Source organism: Suncus etruscus, chromosome 7 (genome assembly GCF_024139225.1).
Source record: "Suncus etruscus isolate mSunEtr1 chromosome 7, mSunEtr1.pri.cur, whole genome shotgun sequence".
In the NCBI taxonomy this organism is placed as follows: Eukaryota; Metazoa; Chordata; class Mammalia; order Eulipotyphla; family Soricidae; genus Suncus; species Suncus etruscus.
Genome location: NC_064854.1, coordinates 59510131 through 59532263, shown reverse-complemented (window position 1 = coordinate 59532263; position 22133 = coordinate 59510131). Strand labels below are relative to the sequence as shown.

The following is a 22133-nucleotide window of genomic DNA, read 5'->3' as shown; positions in this document are numbered from 1 at the left end:
AACACAAAAACTCAACACAAAAATATCTTGCTCACACTGATATTCATTGCAGCACTATTTACAATAGCCAGAATCTGGAAACAACCAAGATGCCCTTTACCGGTTATACACAATGGAATATTATGCAGCCATCAGGAGAGGAAGTCATGAAATTTTCCTATACATGAATGGACATGGAAACTATTATGCTGAGTGAAATAAGTCAGAGGGAGAGAGACACAGAATAGTCTCACTCATCTATGGGTTTTAAGAAAAATAAAAGACATTATTGTAATAATGCCTAGAGATGAGGGCTGGAAGGACCTGCTCATGATATGAAGCTCAAGCTACAAAGAGTGGTGAGTATAGTTAGAGAAATAAGTACACTAACAACTACCATAACAATGTTAATGAGTGAGAGAAGTAGAATGCCTGTCTCGAATACAGGGATAGGGTGGAGGAGGAGGGAGATGGGGGGCATTGGTGGTGGGAATGTTACACTGGTGAAGGGGGTGTTCATGTTTGTAATCACAGTGTTTAAATAAATATATTATTTTAAAAAACTTAGAAATAAAAAAGAAATTTGGAGGGTCCATGTGGTCCAGGATTTAGAGATCTGGAGCAAACTTGGTGCCTAGACATTATTTTAAGAAGGCCTTAGGGTTTTTAGCCTGGATCAGACAACTTGGGAAGAGTTGGAAAATATCGTTTTCTTTGGGGGGAGTGGGGACAGAGAGAGAGACAGAGACAGAGAGACAGAGAAAGACACAGACACACTTAGAGATAGAGGACTTCTCTCTTTCCACTCATCTCCCCCAAGTTCTTGAACAGACAAAGCTGGAAGCAACTGATTTCTGGGTTTCTTTTATTTTTATTGGCTGCTACCCAGGAGCTCCATTTCAGCATCCCCTCCCCAGGGCTCCCAAAGGGAGGGTCTCCTTAAGAGTAGGAAGTTGGTTCCAGAGGGAGAAAGACATGGTTACCAGACACCTCTCTAGCACAATTTTCTTCTAAAAATGCTGCTGTAAACTTCCAGCAGCTTTTCAATGCACAGATTTCTTGAGGATCATCTTTTCGGCTTAGAAAAATCAGGAGAACTGGTAGAAGTTAGGATTACCCATGTAGAAAATGGTTTCTTCACTTGTTTTTGTTTTTGGCCCACACTTAATGATACTCAGGACTTACTCCCAGGTGTGTATTTAGGGATCACTCCTGGAAGTTGTGGGAGGACCCTATGAGATGGGGGAGATCAAACTTTGGTTGGTTACATGCAAGACAATGTCTGCTCCATTGTACAATCACTCTGACCTCTCTTCAGTCTTTAGATTTGAGTTTTTATCTGTGAACATTTTGTTCCAGTGGAGGAGCCAGGCCCAATGGGTTACTCTCTGTGCCTCTGCATAAGCTAATTTTTGAGTTTTTGGGTTTTACAGGAAAATCAGGAATACAGCCATGAGTACCACTAGGAAGCCAATGAGTTTAAGGAAGCTGATCACAGATGAGGTTGACTCTTGTACCACCCGGGTTTTGGTCACCTTCACCGTCCTGTCCCACTGGCTCAGGATGGCATGCCTGGCACCTGCCCACTTCCCCGGCCCCATCAGGCGGAACTGGTAGGGGGTGAAGGGGCCAAAGAAGAGGGCCCAGGCCAGGCGCGGGTCAGTAAGCAGCAGGGCCAGCAGGTTGGGTTTGGCTCCAATGGCATCCAGGAGCTCATCTATGTAAGGGATATAGTCCGATTGCAGTGCTTGACAGAAGTGCAAGCCAAACCTGCACCAAGGAGAGAGGGCGAGGGTAAGGGAGGGGAAGAGAGAGAGAGAGAGAGAGAGAGAGAGAGAGAGAGAGAGAGAGAGAGAGAGAGAGAGAGAGAGAGAGAGAGAGAGAGAGAGAGAGAGAGAGAGAGAGAGAGAGAGAGAGAGAGAGAGAGAGAGAGAGAAGATGATGGCAGCCTTAGAAATGTGCATCCAGGAACAGTAGCCCCGGGAAACTGGACACAGCCCTTGGGTTCCTCCCTTCAGAGCTTCTAATGCTCTTAGGTGATTTCTGTCCTTAGATGGGGGTTTTTCTGGGGTGACTGAAAGTGCCTTCAATCTGTGCATCTTTATTTTTATTTCATTTGGGAAGGGCACACCCAGCTGTGTTCAAGGCCTCCTCCTTACTCCTCAGGAATTACTCCTAGCAGACTCAGGGGACCCTATGGGATGCCAATATCAAACCCGGGTCAGCTGCATGCAAGGCAAACATCCTCCCAGCTGTGCTATTGCTTTGGCACATGCACATCTTTGATCAGTGCCAATTATGGCTCTAGGAGGCCAGGCCCAATGGACTTACCCTGTGTGCTTGTTCTGTTTCCTTACTCTCACCTCCTCCATCATGACAGCTGATGGTGGCAGCTTGTTCACACCTAGAAAACAAACCACACAGGCACTTTGCCTGCAGGCAGACACAAATGTGTACCCAGAGGACAGAAAGGAGAGGGATTTCTACTGCTCATTGCTGGCAGTGCTGGACCAGAGTGATACTAGAGTGAGAAGAGCATTTGCCTTGTATGTGGGTTCAATCTCCAGCATCCCATAGAGCCCCTGAGCACAGCCAGGAGTGATTCCTGAGTACAGCAGAGCCAGGAGTAGCCCTTGAGCATTGCTGGATGTGGCCCCTATTAAAAAAACCTGGACCAGAGTTATATAGCACAGCTGAGCTGAATAGAGGCATTTGTATTTGGGTTCAATCCCTGGCATCCCACATGGTCCCCTGAGACCACCAGGAATAAGCCCTGAGCACAGAGTCAGGAATAACCCCTGAGCACTGCTAGGTGTGGCCCAAAAACCAAAAAAAACCCACCTCACCCCAAAACAAACAATAGCAACAACAATGAAAACCCCATAAAATAAAATTGGCAGTGCCATGCATTGCTGGTCTGATCCTGATGAAGTGGAAATGAAGTGGATGCCGGCAGGAAAGGGCCTTATCCCTGTGCTGGCCCAAGTGAACAGATTCTGGGGTGGACACAGCTTCTAGCCTGCGGAACCGCATGGTCTAACAAAGGTACCCAGACCTTACCCTTGAGCACGCGGACAGCCCAGCGTGCTTGAGTCTCCATGGTGGGGACCATGGAGCCCAAAGGCTTGATGAGGCCAATGACAGCCAACGTGGGCTTGGGCAGGTGCGCTGGGAAGATATACTTGTACAGGGAGGCCTGGCCCTCTTCCACCTTTACCACAGTCTCATCCAGGAAGGGGAAAGCAAAGGTGTAGCCAGTGGCCAATACAATGATGTCCACAGGCTCCTCCTCTGGCATGTCGCAGAAGAGGACGGAGTGTGCCCTCACTTCCCTGATGCTGGGTCGGATGAGCACTTTGCCTGTGATGATGCGCCCAGGAAGCTCATCGTTGAGTACTGGCTCCCTCAGCTGTGTCCTGTGCAAAAACAGTTGGGGTAGATGCAGGCCGAGGACTGGTCTTCCAGCCCTGCTCTATTCTGGGACTATGCCTGGGGCATTAGGGAGGAGAAACCACCCTCCCCTCTCTCCAAATCCTTATAGAAAGTGATTCAGGAGTATCCAGGAAGAAAATGTCCCACAGATACAGAGGAAATGTCCTGTTCTCAACTTGGGATTCAGGAACACTGAGATCGGGACAGTCTGGGCTCCCACTTCTCTGCTGTGAATCCTCTCTTTTGTACTCTATACAGAGAGAGCAGAAAGTTGGAGGTGGGGACCCCAGGAACAGCCCTCACCTTCCCAAGCTGCTGATGATTACAGGAATTTCTCCATTCCCCAGAAGCAGTGGCACAAGGAAAACAGAAATTCCCTTCTCAAGCCGTCCCATAGGCATCACACAAGCTTAAAGGGGTGGGATGGTGGCCTGGGGGAGTCACATGAGCAGAAGGGGACAAAAAAAGAGGAGATAGAGGAGAAACAGAAAGGGGGACCCATGCCCAGAGTTTGGCCCTAGGGTTCCAGAGGCATCTTCGCGGTATTCTGGGAGATAGGGACACTGGTACTTCTCGCTCTGAGCTCCCTGTGAGCACTTACAGAGGGTAGGTCTATATGAACTTTGGGAATGACTGTGCTAGAAAGATGGACAGCAGGGAGAGAGATTTTTCCCTTACTCATGGCTGACCTGGATTTGATTCCTGGAATTCTATAGGGTCCCTGAGCATCTCCAGGAATAATCTCTGAGCATCACTGGGTGTAGCACAATAATAACAAAACAACAACAACAACAACAACAACAACAGCCAGTGAAGCCCAAGGATGGGATTGGGTGTCCCACATTACAAAATCAGGCCCATATACTGCTCTATTGGAGATGCCTGGGTTAAAGGCTGGGAATTGGTAACCTGTGAATGCTGCATGCAGCCTGGGGGATCTGGAGGCATCTTCTTTCCGAGTGCTGCTCTTCTTGGTGACCCATCGCAGCTCAGGGCTCAGTTATTGGCTCATAAGTCTAGTTTATTGGCCAAATATCACTAAATATCAGTTAACTCACAGGAAAAGGGCTATGATTGGAATCTTTGAAGAAGGTATCACTGTAGACAATCGAATCACACCATCTCACTCCCAAGCATGCTCCACACCAGCTATTAAACCAGGCCAATTTGTGTCTGTTTTCCTGCTAATTCACAGGGAAGGCCTGTCTTGGCTCTGCCTGGGAAGGCCTAGGCCTCTTCTTAACCTCTTCAGCAAGGCTAAATAGATGGCCTGTTGGCTAGAGTCTCTGCTTTGCTGCTAGGAAGCCCTGGGTTTGATTCCTGAGTACATCTTCAGCAATTCAGAGCACAGAGCCATGTGCAGTCCTCCAGAATCCATGTCATAGAACTGGGACTACACTTACCGGTCTTTAGGGATGACCCCATAGTTGGCATGGTTGAACCAGCTGTTCATCTTTCTTGCTATCAGTCTCGTGACCAGTGAGGTTGGGAGCGAGTTTCTGAGGAGGTTCTGGAAGCGCGTCGTGAACACCATGTCCCACGGGTAGCCTGAGTCAAAGACCCGGCTCATGACCCAGGCACCACCGGTGGTGCTGAGATAGACCTGCAGGGGGTGAACAGGGGCTGAGATGACCCCATTGCTGCCGAGGACCCCACCTGTCTCTAGAAGGGGCTCCTCTAGGGTCTGTTTTCAGGGGTGCTTTTGAGTTGTGGTCTGACTATGTAGATGGATGTGCAACTCTTTATTTTTTTTTCTTTTTGGACATGCTAAGGACTCACTCCTGGCTTTGTGCTCAGGGATCACTTCCTGGTGATCAGGGGACTCGGGTATGCCAAAGATCAAACCTGGGTTGGCCTCTTTTAAGGCAAATGCCCTTCCCACTATGCCATTGGGCTGGCCCAATGTGTTCAACTCTTTCACCCTGTACGCCAGTTTCTGACCTTCAAAGAGACAGTGATCTTTGACTTGCAGATGGCCCTGACACCTCAGTGCCCACTCATCTGCCAGCCCCGAGCTCCATGGCCCAGTAAGTGAGAGCTGTGGACAGGGAATTGTCTGGGGGCTGAAAGCTTCTAAGACTGGAAAAGAGGTGAATTCAGCTTTCTTTGTTAACAGTGGGGTTGGATGTGACAAACAGATAAGGGGTGCCTGAGCATTATCAGTTGAGAGCCCTAGAAAGTAGCATTGGAGCTGTGGGGAAGAGCAGAGACACCACGAGCAAGGCTGTTCTTTATCAGGCTTGATTGCAGGGACTGTCTGGTGATGTTTGACTCAGTTCCACTTGGTATGGCACATGCCAGACCTGAAGGAGGCTTTGTTCCACCAAAGAAATTTAGATTTCTAGAACATCATTTGCAGGCCATACAAGTCAGGTAGGGAAGTAGGTGATGGGCAGCCCATGGGAAGCATTCGTGTCTAGCCCATCATGGGCCAGGGTCAGACTCTGATTTCATATATAGTTCACAGTCCAGACAGGCCCTACCCAGGGTCTATGAACAGTTATTTTTAATTCTCCTTGCCAACTGGACCTGGGGACTCCAACAAATGTGTTCATGATTTTGCTTTAAAGTGATTACTATGATATATATTTTAAATAATTGTGTGTGTGTGTGTGTGTGTGTGTGTGTATGTATGTGCTTCAGTCATGCAGTTGAAAGACAGAAAGAGTTGTTCTGACACTGTGTATATTTGTGCTGCATCCTGGGATGGAGTTGGGCATACCTTTGGGCAGATTTAGAATCTGTTCCAAGCTGAGTGGAGTTTCTTGGTTGTAGAAAGGATGAGATTGTGCTGAGGAAAGTTTTCAGACTGAAGACATTTGCAAATTATTAGAGAACAAGAAACACTGAGTTTCCTCCTACAAGTGACAAGTCAAGGCAGATGGGCCTGTACTAATATTTGAGAACCCATTTCTCTTTCTTCAGAATAATCTTACAAAAACAGCTAGATCTTTCCATACCAACCTCCTCCTTTACGGAAATAATCAGAAGGAAATGCCAATGTTATACACATCAAATTCCTTTCCTTCCAAGCTAGTTGTATTCTTTTTTTTTTTTTTCTTTTTTCTTTTTTTTTTTTTTTTGGTTTTTGGGCCACACCCGTTTGATGCTCAGGGGTTACTCCTGGCTATGCGCTCAGAAATCGCCCCTGGCTTGGGGGGACCATATGGGACGCCGGGGGATCGAACCGTGGTCCGTCCTACACTAGCGCTTGCAAGGCAGACACCTTACCTCTAGCGCCACCTTCCCGGCCCCGCTAGTTGTATTCTTGCAATAATTAAATGAGTTTCCTACCTGCTCTGCTGGCAGGCTTCCCACAGGATTGTGTGTTTCAGGATGGTTTGTGCTTTCTAGGATTTTTTTCCACTGCCTCCCACAACGTTTCGTCCCTTATAAGCCAACAGCTCATAGATATTTGTTGGCTCACTGCCATTCAGTGAGTTTGTAGCATGGCTTGTAAAACAATATTTGAGAAAAGGTAATGTGTAATACTAAGACTTAAAATGTGCTTGCTGAGGTCCGAGCATTTGTGGTGGGAATGAGAGAGCTGTGTGTGAATGTAAATTGTCATAAAAGAGGAAAGAACATTGCAGAAGAGCTGGAGAGGACAAAGACTGGGGTTACAAAATGCACCTCTCTCCAACTCCAGCACAGCTGCCAGGCCATGGCTGATAGAATTAAAGTGACAGATGTGGCTCAGGATACAAAGCACCAGACAAAACAGGAGCAATTATCTGAAATTTGTTATTTAACAAAATTAAAATGATTTGGGGGAATGTTCCAATCAATGTTCATGGAAGTTGGTGGCCATTTTGGTGATACTCAGCCCAGTATGTGAGAGCCTGATAGCTGGTGTCCCATCTGCTAGTACCTTGGAGTCACCAGACTCACCCCAGTGGTGCTTAGAAGGCACTTCACACACACACACACACACACACACACACACACACACACACACACGAAAAAGAGAACAAAAATGGTACCTTTTTGGCCACATGACTGGCCTCCACGGCAATGTCAGTGCCAGAGTTTCCCATCCCGATCACAAGAACTCTCTTGTCCTTAAATATGTCAGGGTGTTTATATCGTCGACTATGAAAATATTCACCTTTAAAGTTCTTTATACCTAGAGGGGGGAAATATGGAGTCAAAATTTAGAGGATCTGTGAAGGCAAAACATGCATGAAATAGTTTGGAAAGTGGATTAGTATTGAGTTCAGTTTTCAGAAAGCCTGAAGATATAATCCTGAGAATTTACAAGATATTGATAGTGCAGAATCATTCATTTATTGGGAATCTTTAGCTCGTCTCACTATAATGGTCTCAGTGTTTCCTACTCACCTGAAGTGGCTGAGTCAACTAGGTGGCATGAACACTTTCAAGCTAACGTGGATGGAGCTAATACCTTAGCACAAGGTTGGCAGAAATCAATGAATCAGGGGCTGGAAAGATAACACAGAAGTAGGCCTTGTATGCGGCCGACCCAGAAGGGACTCAGTTTAATTCTCGGTATCTCGTATGGTCACCCAGCCAGCCAGGGATGATTTCTGAGTGCAGAACTAGAAGTTACCCCTGACCATTGCTGGACCTGGCCCCAAAATCAATCAATCAATCAATCAATCAATCAAGTTAAAAAATAAAAGAAATCAATGAATCTGTCATACCCATGGGCCTAATATTTAGTTTGTACAGAGCTTTGCAAAGACAGAAGCAAGAGCACAGGGAGAAAGGAAGTGCTTAGTCATCCTCACTGTATTCAAGCACTTTCCATTAACTGCTCTATGCTTGGCACAGAGTGAGGGACAGACACTGGGAAATAAGATACAGAAAGTCAGATGCCTGATAATACCCTGAAGTACTCAGGAATTAACTCTAGCTTTGTGCTCAAGGATTATTCCTGCCAGTGCTAGGGAACCGCAAAGTGGCGTGGATTGAACTCAGGTTCATCCATTCATGGCAGATGCCTGCGTGCTGTAGTTTTGTCCTGGAATTACGCTTATTAAATGGGGATTAAATTTATGGTTTTTTTTTTTTTTTTTTTTGGTTTTTGGGCCACACCCAGCGGTGCTCAGGGCTTACTCCTGGCTGTCTGCTCAGAAATAGCTCCTGGCAGGCACGAGGGACCATATGGGACACCGGGATTTGAACCAACCACCTTTGGTCCTGGATCGGCTGCTTGCAAGGCAAACGCCGCTGTACTATCTCTCCGGACCCAGATTTATGGTTTTTACTAGCTAAGATCTCTCAGCTATCTCAATACAAATAAAATGTCAAACAGAAGTAGAGATTTCTGGAAAATTCTCTCAAGGTTGTATGACACCAAAAATAATGCATCCACACCAAGAACTTATTTTTCCTCAGACAAAGAGATAAAGCATTTAGAGTTTCAGGGAACAGATATTGCTTGGTGTCAGTAGCTTTACTCAGGCCTGGTCATACCTTAGAAACCCAAGGCAATGTCAGGAACTAAGATATAGAATTAACTGTGACCTAAATGTTGAAGTTAGAATATGGTGTGCCTTTAGAGGTAACATTGCTTTGGCTTCTGTTCTTTGCTTGCTTAAGGAAGTTAACTGCCATAAACCTGGCTTTACTGTGAGCCTAAGTATAGCCACAACAGGTTCTAGTTTTAAGGTAAAAGAGCAGCTAGTTTGTAGAACCAAACTCTAGGGGTACATGCCAGGAAATACATCCATTTAAGGGCTAACAGCTGACAGCCAGCCTGATGACACCGAACCCTGGATCTGGGGGCACGCAGCCCACCCAGCCATCTGTCTGATGCTATACTTGAACTACAAACAATCCTAGCCATTTGTCTGTTGCAACCTTGTACTAAGGACTCAATACTTTTAAAGATAACCACCCAGAGGTGGGAATTCTCTAGACTTAGCCCTAGGTAACCTTCAAATTTGGCTTGCTTGTTCTTGGTATCCTCATTTCTTAGGAGATGTTGGACCCCAGCATGCTGGAATAAAGTCGCTTTATTAAGTAACTTGCATTACTGCCCATCTCTCTGGTGGTCTTTTTGGTGGCAGATCCTGAGTTATGGACTTAACATCAACTGTCACTTAAAAATTCACAGAGGGGGCCAGAGAGATAGCATGGAGGTAAGGCATTTGCCTTGCATGCAGAAGGACAGTGGTTTGAATCCTGGCATCTTATATGGTCCCCTGAGCCTGCCAGGAGTGATTTCTGAGCATAGAGCCAGGAGTAACCCCTGAGTGCTGCCGGGTGTGACCCAAAAACCAAATAAATAAATAAATAAATAAATAATTCTTAAAGAAAACTGAGAAAGTCTCAGAAAACTGAAACTTTAAGAGCTGTGCAACCACATTAACACATTCACTCAATCAATGACTGGACATGTATCAGGGGACCACAAGAGGTGAAGTGCATTTAAGACTCAACCACCGGGCCTGGAGAGATAGCACAGCGGCGTTTGCCTTGCAAGCAGCCAATCCAGGACCAAAGGTGGTTGGTTCGAATCCCGGTGTCCCATATGGTCCCTCGTGCCTGCCAGGAGCTATTTCTGAGCAGACAGTCAGGAGTAAGCCCTGAGCACCGCCGGGTGTGACCCAAAAACCAGAAAAAAAAAAAAAAAAGACCCAACCACTGCAGCACAGAGTATCTGAATATTTGTGGTAACAATGCAAGCCAGAGTTTAAATATTAACCTGGCCCAGGGATGCAGCGAGGATCAAAGATCTGCAGAGGGATCTGCTGTGGATCAGATTCGAGTTGGCCAAATTGAAGTGACTTACCTGAAGGGCTTGTACCCTGGTGCTGAACACCTCTAATTGATCTCACCTCTAAGACCCTCTGCCCTTGGCTAAATCTAAAACAGCTTTGGAGATATGTGCCGTGGAGGCTAGAACTGCACAGTAGTCTGAGTATGTGAAGCTAAAGCCTGAACAATTCCTTCGGGTCCATCTAGAGACTGGGATATTGAAATGGAGCATTGGGGCTATTGAAGTGGAGCAAAGCATTGTCGGGCTGTGCAAGACTTACTCATTCTGTTTGTTAGCACTCATGTCACAAGGAATAAAAACAAGCCAGAAAGTAGCCAAAAAGATGGTAGGGAAACAAAGCCAAAACCAACACTTCCTTCCCACTTTAACTATTTAAGGGGAATTGATTTACTAGTTGTAGGGGAACCTCCCATGAGAAAAGTGCAGGTGCATTGCAGAAAATGCTGTACCTGGGAAGGAGTCCAGTGGCAGATGCGGTATGGTCAGAAATCCAGTGCAGACCATGACAGCATCAAAGGTGGCCGACTCTTGCTTCCCTTCCTGCTGTGTGATCACCTCCCACTTGCCAGTAACAGAAAAATCTGGACTCTTGGTTACACTGCAGACTTTTGTCTGTGAAGAGAATCCCAAATGTGATGATGAGAATCATTAAAGAAATGTTGAGATACTGAGGACAATCATTTCCTACATGCAAATCATCAGAGCTTACCTCTAAGATGCTTGAACTTATGTGTGAATAGTTCTAGGAAATAGTATGAGTTTCAGACATAAGCTTAAGAAGGGTACGGGAGCCTGAAGACTAAATAATGGGTTAAAACTCTCATAATCAAGTACTAGAATCAAGACAGCAGTCTAGTGTTCCCCATTTCTCTTATTTTCTTTCTGTTCCAGAAATATTTCACAGAGAACTGTCTCTTTCACGTGAGTTCCTTTTTTTCATGGAGAATGTGTAGTTGAAAATAAAAGTTTTGTCCCTAGCAGTAGCTCCTGAAATGTCTTTTAGAGTTTGTTGCTAACATGTTTTCTTGTGGCTAGAGAACTGCTGAAAAGGTATAATACTTTGCCTGCATTTCTGGGGATTTGCTCAAACTTTAGTCAACTTTTTTGTTCTTACTGAGAACTCATGTGTCCAAGGGTACCAGATTTTAGTTCAGGAAAGAAATAAAATAGTTCTAAGTCAAAGCATGCCCTTGGCCCATGGAACTATCTCTATGACTCCTGATCTGGTGAGATTTGGGGGGGGGTATTAAGGATTGGGACCACCTTTAGCATTTGTGCTTAGGGCTTATTCCTGACTTTGTGCTCAGGAACTGTCCCTGGTGGTGCTAATGGGACCATATATGGTTCAGGTAATCAAACCTGGGTTTGAATCAAACCTGCACGCACCTCCTGTACTATCTCTCTGGTCAGTGATAGAGTGTATTTTTTTTTTTTGGGCACACTGTGATTATTGATGATAACTCCTAGTTCTTCATTCAGGTGCTTAGGGGACCCTATCAGATGCTGGGGGTTGAACCTGGGTTGACGTATGCAAGGCAAGCACCTTAATCACTGTTCTGGCCCTTAGAGTATATTTTTAAGATTGTGAAAATAAATCTTATTTGTTAATTTTTTGGAGTCAATCTTTTTCTGTATAATATATATTATATATATATATTTGGTTTTTGGGTCACACCCAGCAGCACTCAGGGGTTACTCCTGGATCCATGCTCAGAAATCGCTCCTGGAAGGCTTGGGGGACGATATGGGATGCTGGGATTCAAACCACCATCCTTCTGCATGCAAGGCAAACGCCTTACCTCCATGCTATCTCTCTGGCCCCTCTGTATAATAATTTTTTTTTTTTTTGGTTTTTGGGCCACACCCTGTGACGCTCAGGGGTTACTCCTGGCTATGCGCTCAGAAGTTGCTCCTGGCTTCTTGGGGGACCATATGGGACGCCGGGGGATCGAACCGCGGTCCGTCCTAGGCTAGCGCAGGCAAGGCAGGCACCTTACCTCCAGCGCCACCGCCCGGCCCCCACTGTATAATAATTTTTAAAATTACTTTTTGTTTTTGGGTGACAGCTGGTATACTCAGGAGTTACTCCTGACTCTGTACTCAGGGATCTTTCCTGGAAGTGCTCAAGGGACCTTATGGGGTGCTGAGGATCAAACCTGGGTCAGAAACAGGCAAGGCAAGTGCCCTGCCTGCTGTACTATAGCTCCTGCCCCAATCATTTATTTTTCAAATGACATCATCTCTGATAGAAAGGAAGGCAGGAGGGTAAATAGAACACATAAAATACCATGTATTTTGAGAGGATGAAAAACAAAGAGGAGAATGACTAATATTCATTGGTCCCCTTCTTACCAACCTTTCTGACTCTGTTCTCAGAAATGGAAGGAAACTGGATTCAGCTTATGAGGGAGGCAACATACCCTAAGTTTTCTATTCCTGAAGTGCTGTCAAAGATTTCCCTGAACTGTGAGGTCTTTTGTGAGTGTGATCATTGCACTGCTCATTTCTTTGAGGGACAAGTGACAAAGAACTGACCCAAGGATGAAGGGAGTTCTCAGGGCCCAATACACAGGCAAGCAAATAGGATCTGATATTTTAGGATCCTTGGGGTGGGGGGTTATGGTAAACAACAATATACACTTTTTTTTGAACAGGAGATATGTGCTTTTATCCTGGAATTAGGAATCTGGTGCTACCTCCATATTTACTGGGGGACAGAGGCAAATACAAGGGGGGAAAAGAACCCAGGCAGGAGTCTACAGTCTTGTCAGTTCTGTGTGTGCTCAGAACTGGACTGGGCTGGGGTGCACAGGCCAGTTCCCTGTATTTTACCTTAAAGCGGATGCACCGTAGGAGATCAAAGTGGTCTGCGTACATTCTGAGATAGTCCAGGAAGTAGGAATTGGGCACGTAGTTTGGGTAGTGCTCGGGGAAAGGGAAGTCAGAGTAGCAGGACATCTCCTTGCAGCTGTTGGATACCACAGACTTGTAGAGGCTTGCTCTGCCTTCTTCAACATGCTCCTGTGCAGACAGGGACCCCAAGATGTGTAGACACACTCAGGAAATGAAAGTTTCACTTTGAGACATTTTAAACATTGACTTGAGTGGTACATGGTCCCCAGCATCTTCCTAGCAGGATTTGTGATTCTGCCTTGAGACCATTGTTTGTTTGCTTTTGGGTCACACCCAACTATGCTCAGGTGTTATTCCTGGCTTTTCACTCAGGAAGCACTTCAATCAGTCACATGCAGGGGACTATATGGAGGTGCCATGGACTGAACCCTGGTTGTGTGCATGCAAGGCAAGTGCTCTACTGGCTATGTTCTCTCTCCAGCCCCTGCTCTTGAGAACTTTGATTTTCAGTGATCACTCCTGGTGGTGCTGGGGATAGGGGATCTATGTGGTGCCAGGATGAAACCTGGGTTGGCCAAATCCAAGACCAGCACTTCCCTACAATCCCATGACTCTGGCCACTGAGTTTCAGCTCACTGGTGCTGCTGTCGTTCATATATCAACCCTGCCGCTCTGGAGCACTGCTTGCCAAGTTGGCTACTAATCACTTTATTCCTTTCAATTTTGTAATGAAAGATTGTTTGTGTTGCCCAACCCCTACTCTTCCTGTAATCTTACCTGCAAGAATAAATAGTTGGGGAGCGAGGTGTTCAGGGTCTTTTGGAGAGTTTTCTGGTTGGCCCTAGGTGTTTTTTGGAGCTTGCAGCAGGCAAACAAAGGACTCTCTTGGCCCAACCTTTTACCCCTTAACCCTCCTGTTTGTGTGGATTATTTGCTGCTGATAAATATTACCAAGATCTCCCCCCAAAAGGGAACAAAAGGATGCAAGGCAAGTGCCCTACCTGCTGTACTATAGCTCCTGCCCCAATAATTTATTTTTCAAATGACATCATTTCTTTTTTTTTTTTTTTTTTTTTTTTTTTTTTTTTGGTTTTTGGGCCACACCCGGTAACGCTCAGGGGTTACTCCTGGCTATGCGCTCAGAAGTCGCTCCTGGCTTGGGGGACCATATGGGACGCCGGGGGATCGAACCGCGGTCCATCTCCTAGGCTAGCGCAAGTAAGGCAGGCACCTTACCTCCAGCGCCACCGCCCGGCCCCAAATGACATCATTTCTGATAGAAAGGAAGGTAGGAGGGTAAATAAACACATAAAATACCATATATTGTGAGGATGGAAATGTGAGGATGGAGAATGACCAATATTCATTGGTTCCTTTCCTACCAACCCTTTTGATTCTGTTCTCAGAAATGGAAAGAAACTCAGCTTATGAGGGAGGCAATATACCCCAAGTTTTTATTCCTGAAGTGCTGTCAAAGATTCTGCAGAAAAGTTATGTTTATGGAAAGGCTGATATGTTACTTTTCACCTTAAACTGTGTTGCTATGGGAATATTACCCACCTTTGGCTAAAGGCAGAGTCAGGATTACAAAATCTTATGACCCTTCATGCATATTCAGGAAGGGGGAGATCGTTGCCCAACCCCCATTCTTCCTGTAACCTTACCTGCAAGAAAGAGCTGCTCATTTCTGGGTGAGGTCTTTGAGGGGTTACAAAAGGTTTGGCCAGAAGGCCAGGAGGAGATTGATTAGAGATTGATGAGGAGATTTGGAGGAGGAGTTTTGGAGAGATTGAGCAAGGAAGATGGAAGGAGAGAAGATGGCTGAGGGACAAGGTACAATGCAGGGTTGAGTAGTGATCCAGCATAAATGGTTATGATAGGCCACACATGTTGGCCAGGACCTGAATAAAGATGATATACCCTGAAGCCTGCCCCTTATACCCACCGCTATCCTGAAGCTGCAACCCCGGCGGCTGGGGGAGGTGTATACCTGTGGTCCTGGACACTGGAGGAGAAAGGCCTCTCATCCCTTCATCACTATCCACCACCATCCAGGCCCATCCAAAGGGCTGATAGTCAACAGTTTGTTCTTTGCCTGAGCCCATCAGGGGCCAGGACAGCTGAAACTCACCTCCCCATTCTCCCTCCCCTAGACAACTGTCTCTACTGCACAGGGAAAGCTCCAGAGGATTGTTCTTCCCTCCAGGAGGGAAAATGGGAACTACATTTAGGGAAAGTTTGTGCAAACACTTTCTGGGATGAGCCTTCTGAATACAAGACTTTTTTCTGCCTTATTTCTGGGGTCCTGTGATGGCCCCAGAGCCCAGGTAGGTCAAAAGTGGCCTTTGCAATACCCTCTGTCTATTGCTCAACCCATCACCTCCATCAGTGTAGACCAAGCCAAGCTGAGAAGTGAGAAAATTAATCCTCTTTTACTCATAGAACAAGGAAAACCTCTAAGTTCACATTCTCAATTTCTTGGTAGGTTTTTCACTGGCTGTAGGTTCTCAATACATCAATTCCATATGGGGAGCAGGCCCCACACTCTCAGTTTATCTGTCCCACCCAGAGGTCTCAATTTGCCCATCCCACCCTGGAGCTTGTGCAGTGGCAGATAGGGTCAAGACCCTGTTCCGGGTTACCGTCTGTCCCTAGTATAGGCTCTGGTCTGCATCCTGCTTTTTCTCCTCTTCTGAGCTTTCCTGGGCTGGTCTCAACCCCTCATCCTCCAGCTGGAGGCAGCTTGCAAGTGGGTTTTCCAAGGAGCATGGCAGAGTTTTCTGGCACTTTCTGCCAGGAGAGTGGATGACCCGTTTGTTTCTATCTCACCGGTTCCCTGTAAGCAACGGCTGCTCCTCCCCATGACCACCTCCCAATTGGGAGGCCCCCCTGGGTGCCGTTCAGCCTGTCCCTGCATTTTAGCTACATCTTCAGGCAGGTCAAACCCCACTTACGGTGAATCTCCAAAGGCCCCCAAGATCATCGCTCCTCTCGAAGCAGGTGGGCTCCAGACCCTCTTCCAGGCAGCATTTGATGGAGGCCAGACCAGCGACTCCTGCCCCCACAATCGCCACGGCCCTGGCCATGGTCACCTGTGTATGGGAATCGGAGATGAGCCTTTAATACTCCCCTGAAAGACCCACCCCAGCTTGTCCTGCTGGTGAACCAGGACAAAGAATGGAAAGATTGAATGAAGCTTCCACATGAGGCCGCCGGCTGCCTCTGGCATTGCTGCTTGAATCCTAGGCTGGCTGTGCTCCTGCCCTGTCCCTCAGAGCTGGTGCCAAGTGTTAGTCTAGCAGGCCAGCCCATAGCTCCTGGTGATGGGGCTGAAACCAGACCCCAAGAGATAGGCTTGATTTCTTTGTGCCTTCCTAGCAGTGCACAGGAGCCTGGAGCTAATTCCTGTGATACTCAGTCAAATTGAGCAGATGGTTCAATACTCAGGCCCAGCGGTGACTGCTCACCTCTGGAAATCATATACGGGGTCAGATTGAACCCAGGTTTGTTGCATGCAAGGCAATACCTTCCCCACTAGCCTTTCTCTCCAATTTCTTCCTCCTCATCATCACTTTTCATCATCTTCTCAAGGCTGATTAGGTAGAAAAGATATTAAGACACACAAAAAAATAGAACCAAGTTAGTAAGGGTGAGATCAGGAGGGGAAGAAATGTAAAAATGAAAGAAGAGAGGCCAGAGTGATAGCACAGCAGGAAAGATGTTTGCCTTGCACGCGGCTGACCCAGCTTTGAGCCCTGGCATCTCATCTGCCCCCCCCCCCCCCCGAGCCTGGCAGGAGCAATTTATGAGCACAGAGCGAGGAATAACCCCTGAGCGCTGCCAGATATGGCCCAAAAAATGAAAAAGAAAGAAAGAAAGAAAGTAAAAGAAAGGAAGAATCCAAAATTGCTTAAATGCAATGACTCATTCTTAACCTGGGGGTAAGAAATAGCTCCCCCCAACCCTCTGTGAGTTTACTAGAAGGCAACTTTTTTGCTGCTTTTAGACTCTGCTCAAATCCTTTATTGTGCATCTCCTAATCTCCCTCTGTCCCAAAACCTCTCTCTCACTCCTTCACAGAGACATGTATCAAAATGCCACCAGAAAAGGAAGATCTTGTCAGGCTCCAAGGTGCATGGTGCTATTATCAGCTGTTTTGAGGGGTAGAGGAAGAAAAACAGCCCCATATTGACGTTGCGTATTAGGAACACACATGGGCCTGAATTAGACATTGCAGAGCCCTGGGTATGGGCCCTGCTGAGAACTGGCAGGTAGGGTAGAGGGGGGATTAGAAAAAAAACACAGGGGTCCAGAGCGATAGCGAAAGTGTAGGGCATTCGTCTTGCATGCGGCTAACCCAGGATGGACCGTGGTTGAATCCCCATCGTCTGGTATGGTCCACCAAGCCAGGAGCAATTTCTGAGTACTTATCGAGGAGTAAGTAACCCCGAGGGTCACTGAGTGTGGCCAAAAACAAACAAACAAAAAAACCAAAAAAGGAAAAAAAACACAGGCAAGGGAAGGGAAGCAAGAAAGGCCAATGACAGGCACTCAGTGGAGTGGTCAGGACTCTGCAAAATACAGAGCCTTTAAATACAAAGAGAAGGTGAGTATATACCCCAGAGGTGGGATTCTGAAGGAGGGTTGCTGCCCTCTCCCACCTGGGCTAGATGCCACATTGAGTCACAGTAGAAACCATCTATGGAAGCAGGAAAGTCCCAGCACCCACTTCCTCATGCCTCAGGAATCCGAGTTGAACCACCTAGCAGTGGATGGGCTGGCACTTAGGTTGACACAGGACTGGTGTTACCTGGATGTCTCGTCCCATTACTGGGCCTCTCTGGCTGGCATGGATGGCTTTATTGCTTCTCAGGTCACAGAGCTAAAAGCGGCAGTTTCTGAGATGGCTCTGTCCCCAAATACTTTAACAGAACTGGAAAAATCCAAACTGTATTACCCTCATCTGGAGGATCCCAACATCCTATCTGGTTATTACTCACTCTTTTTTGGGGGGTGGGAGGTTCTTGTAACTGCTGGTACTCGGGACTTATGATGGTGGCAGACTCCAGAAAGCAAAGCAGTAAGTGAAGCAGCGCTGGCTTGAGTCCTGGTATCCCGAGACTCAGTGGAAGAGATGAGAAATGTCAGACTGAATATGGGACTTGGGTGAGGCATTGTTTACATTTTAACCTGGTCCATTGCAACAGACAAGCACTGCGTGAGCTTGGGAGGTGAACTTTAGTCTTGCCCTGCTCCCTGACAGAATATCAAGAGTCTTGGGGGTTCCATCAGCACCTCTCTCTCCCAGGGAGAGCTTGGGCTAAGCATCTGTGCCAGTAACTGCTATCCCTAAAGGGGCACCCCCATTTCACATGTAGAGCAGACAAGTCCTCATGCTCTTTTGTTTGTTTGAGGGCCACACATGATGATGCTCAGGGATTTCTCCTGGCTTTCTGCTCAGAGATCACTCCTGAAGGAGTTTGGGGACCATATATAGTACCAGGAATAGAACCTAGTCTCCCATGTGCACAACAAGCCCTCTTTCTATTATACTATCTTTCCAGCCCCAGAATTCCTTTTCTAAGGTCTTTTTTGGAGACACCTCAACTCTGGGACTCTGGAAAATCAATGACATGTGTATAGAGCAAAACATGGGCTTGAGAATTGCAGGTTCTGAGTTTGAGCAATACTTTCAGAAGTCTTGGTAAAAGTAAAATATGTCTTGGTAAAAGTGGATTTTATTTAGTCTTATTTTTATTTATTTATTTTTTGTTTTTTTTTTTTTGGTCACACCCTGTGACACTCCTGGCTCTGTGCTCAGAAATCACTCCTGGCTTGGGGGACTATATGGGACTCCGGGGGATCGAACCGAAGTCCATCCTAGGCTAGCACACACAAGGCAGATGCCTTACTGCTTGCACCACCGATCTGGCCCCTAAAAGTGAATTTTAAAGCTTCACTTTCCTTGATTTAAAATAGTTCTAATACTGAGACCAGAGTGATGGTACAGGGGAGAGGGCATTTACTCTGCACGAAGCCAACTCGGATTTGATTCCTGGCATCCCAGATGGTCTCCTGAGCACTGCCAGGAGTGATCCCTGAGTGCAGAGCTAGAGTTAGCTCTGAGCATCACTGGGTGTGCCCACCCCAGAAAAGTTCCAAACCTATGATCACAGAGCACTGTTTTCTAACCATGTGGTGCTGAAAAGAGAATTTAGAGATCTTGAGATGCTGCCAGCCACTGTGGTGTTACAACATCATCTTTAGCATCATTAGTAACACAATCATCAATCATAGTGGTGTCCACAGAAGACAAAGAAAAGGCACAGACCTCACAGTGCCCACATAGATATGATGCATGTTATTGAGATAATGTATTTTCCAGCTTGGTTTTGGGCCTTGGTGGTGCTCAGGGTTTACTATTGGCTCTGTGCTCAAGAGTCCCTCCCATTCATCTAGCTCTTTGCTTTATTCTGCAACCCTGGGGTACAGATGGTTTTCTGCTGCTATCCAGGCCTCTCATTCAACTCCGGTGGAGGTCACCTCCCATAAGGAGGCTAGTAGGGAACCCCTAAGAGAAAGGGCTGCTACTGGCTCCAGTCCTTAGGGAGGATGGAATCCTTGTGGTAGGCTAGGAAAGATCCATCAGAATCGAAGTCCTGGTTAGAGCCCAGTTTGTGTCCTCCAGCCATCTTTAGAAGCACCAAGCCATGGAGGCTGGAAACTGGGTGGGGGGGGGGTTCACTGGGTAAGGAGGCTGGGGAGAGAAGATGGTTTCAGGGGTGCAGAGGGAAAAAAATAGTATGAGGAGCTCCCATGGAAAATTAACCAGAGATACCAGACTGGCCCAAGAGGAAGAGGAAGTTGCAGCTGTGTTTTCTGATTTGCTGGGCATGGAAGTAGCAAAGAGGAAGCAGGGAAACTGATGGAGAAAGCAGCTGGCAACTGGTTCAAAAGGCTCAGAAGAGTGATGGGAACCTATGGCAGCTTCACTACGGCTTCCAAGGCTGTGGTACAGCTGTGCTGGGGTGGAGATCCCAGCCCCATGCGTGTCTCTGGGGGACCTAGAGGGCAGCTGGGCATTCACTGGAGGACATTTCCCCGTTGTAGACTATTCCAGCCTGTCCCCAACACCTCCCCTTGTCCCTCAAACAGCACAGACTAGCAAGGTGGTCAGAAGGATCTGGCCTCCACCCATTTCCTGTGCTGTTTAATCTCTCCCAGGCATTTCCTTTAATTAAAGTTTGGCACACAGTCTTGCTTGGAAGAGTGGCCAGATTAGGAAGAGTCTGATCTCAGGAGCACCTTTGGCTTAATTCCACTAATATAAGTTCTGGTCAGAAAGTGGACAGGAATAGTTGGGGGAACTGGGAAGGGGAATCTGGTTCTGCCTCTTGGAAATCAGTTCCTGCTCCCTGCATGCAACCTAGCCAACAGCTAGGTTTCAGGAGAAATTTAGACAGGAAAGGATTTTTCTTTCCATCCTCGTAACAGTGCAGTTCTTACTGCACTGAGCTCTTAAATTCTTGGTTGTTTGGACATATTCTCTGAAAGTAGGTAACATGTCACAGTCCTGCTGCTTTACTTTAGAAAGGGTCTTTATTTCTCTTTAAGAATCACTGATGAGTGCACAGAAATAAAAAGAGGTCTGAGTAAAAAAAAAAAAAAATCACTGATGCATGTTTGGCTGTGGGTGGGGAAAAATCAAGGTGTCTGCCTAGAGGACAATCATTGAAATGAAAGGTTTGTGAGGTCCCTTTAGCAAGGAACCACTTTGGGGAAAGTTTTGGGGTGGGCTGGTGAGTGCAGTGAAGAACCTCTTCGGAAGAAAACAAGGCATGTGCCCACTGGCCGGAAACCTCCAGGATGACCTGAAGGAGGAATTTCCTGCATGCCCCACCAGCATGCAGGAAAACAGCACTAATCTCCCAAGGTGGTTTATCTTGGAGAGTCTCCCAGTCATTAGCTCCTCAGTGACCCCACAAAAAAATCTTCCTGGGAGCTCATCAAACCTGAGATGCAAGGAAAGCAGTGGGTCTGAATTAAATCTAGTGCAGGACTGAGGTTTCTATCCATTCCCTAAGACCATGTTTTGAGGCAGATCGGGGCCAGAGCTGGGGATGCATCAGGTTATCTGGACGAGCTGCCCCAATGTTAAGAATTTCATCTTAGACTTGAACTAGTGCTGTTTTAATTTTTAAATTAAATTAATTAATTTATTAGGTCTTTTTTTTTTTTTTTGACCACACCTGATGATGCTTAGGGGTTACTCCTGACTCTGAGCTCAGGAATCACTTCTGGTGGTGCTTAGGGCACTAAATGGGATACCAACTACAAAGAAAGCACCTTACCTGTTGTACTATCTCTCCAGTCCGAAACTAGTGATGTTTTTAAATTAATACCAGAAGATTCTGAGAGGTGACCAGAGAGAAGGTTGTTTGTAAAAAGGTTTAAGGGAATCCCTTTCCTAGTCGTTTTGTTCTCATGGAGTTGTCCCTGCCCACCCCCACCTCCCTGAGACCCTCTGATTTAGCATCGTCCTTTCTCAGTGGGTTCCACTGTAGGACAGGATAAAGAAGCAAAGCCACTCCCTTGCCTTGATTAAAGGAAGAAGTCAAGCAAAAGCAGAGCAATACCAGGCACACGGGCATGGGAGGTATTGAGAGCCGAGATGGCCAACATATCTTGCACAGATTGGACAGTTAGTGTTGATGACCCCACAGCCTACCACTCTTCAAAAGATGAACGGTCACTTAGGCTGTCACAGACAATAGTGGAAAGAGTGGGACTATGTCCCATAAACTTTTATTGACAGAAATATGTTGGGGGAAGGGTAGGGGCTGAATTCCATCTCCTCTTCTAAAGGCTTGATAAATGCAAGAAGGCCTTGTATTTGTATTTGTAGAAGGCCTTGCAAAGTATTTGTTAGGTAAAAGTGAGGGAATTAGTTTAACAAAGAAATAAATCTATGTATCACTTCTCATTCTACCAAGGGATATGCTTATAGAAAACATTTTAAAAAATCTGATAGAACTGCTATTTCAGTGGGCTTTAAATAAACAGAAATTCCACCAAACAGATTACTAACATATTGCTCTAGATCCCAAAGGGAGAAATACAA

General features: G+C 46.5%; 1 protein-coding gene across 1 annotated transcript; it reads right to left on the bottom strand.

Moving 5' to 3' along the window:
• Positions 1–1120: 1120 nt before the first annotated feature.
• On the bottom strand, positions 1121–16117 carry FMO1 (flavin containing dimethylaniline monoxygenase 1). The gene is made up of 8 exons (XM_049776658.1): positions 15967–16117; positions 12992–13180; positions 10609–10771; positions 7395–7537; positions 4815–5014; positions 3040–3395; positions 2311–2383; positions 1121–1749 (listed from the first exon to the last, which is right to left on the bottom strand). The coding sequence occupies exons 1-8, from the start codon at positions 16096–16098 to the stop codon at positions 1407–1409; spliced, it is 1599 nt and encodes a 532-aa protein (XP_049632615.1). The 5' UTR covers positions 16099–16117; the 3' UTR covers positions 1121–1406.
• Between the last annotated feature and the right edge of the window lie 6016 nt (positions 16118–22133).

What these genes read in the sequence shown, in the direction of transcription:
- FMO1 (XM_049776658.1), bottom strand. Translation starts at nt 16,098, where the DNA reads ATGGCCAGGGCCGTGGCGATTGTGGGGGCAGGAGTCGCTGGTCTGGCC. An exon ending in CCAGTCATGTGGCCAAAAAG is followed by an intron (nt 5,015 to 7,394) that starts GTACCATTTTTG and finishes CACCCCCTGCAG; the next exon opens with GTCTATCTCAGCACCACCGG. An exon ending in GGCTGTCCGCGTGCTCAAGG is followed by an intron (nt 2,384 to 3,039) that starts GTAAGGTCTGGG and finishes TTTGTTTTCTAG; the next exon opens with GTGTGAACAAGCTGCCACCA.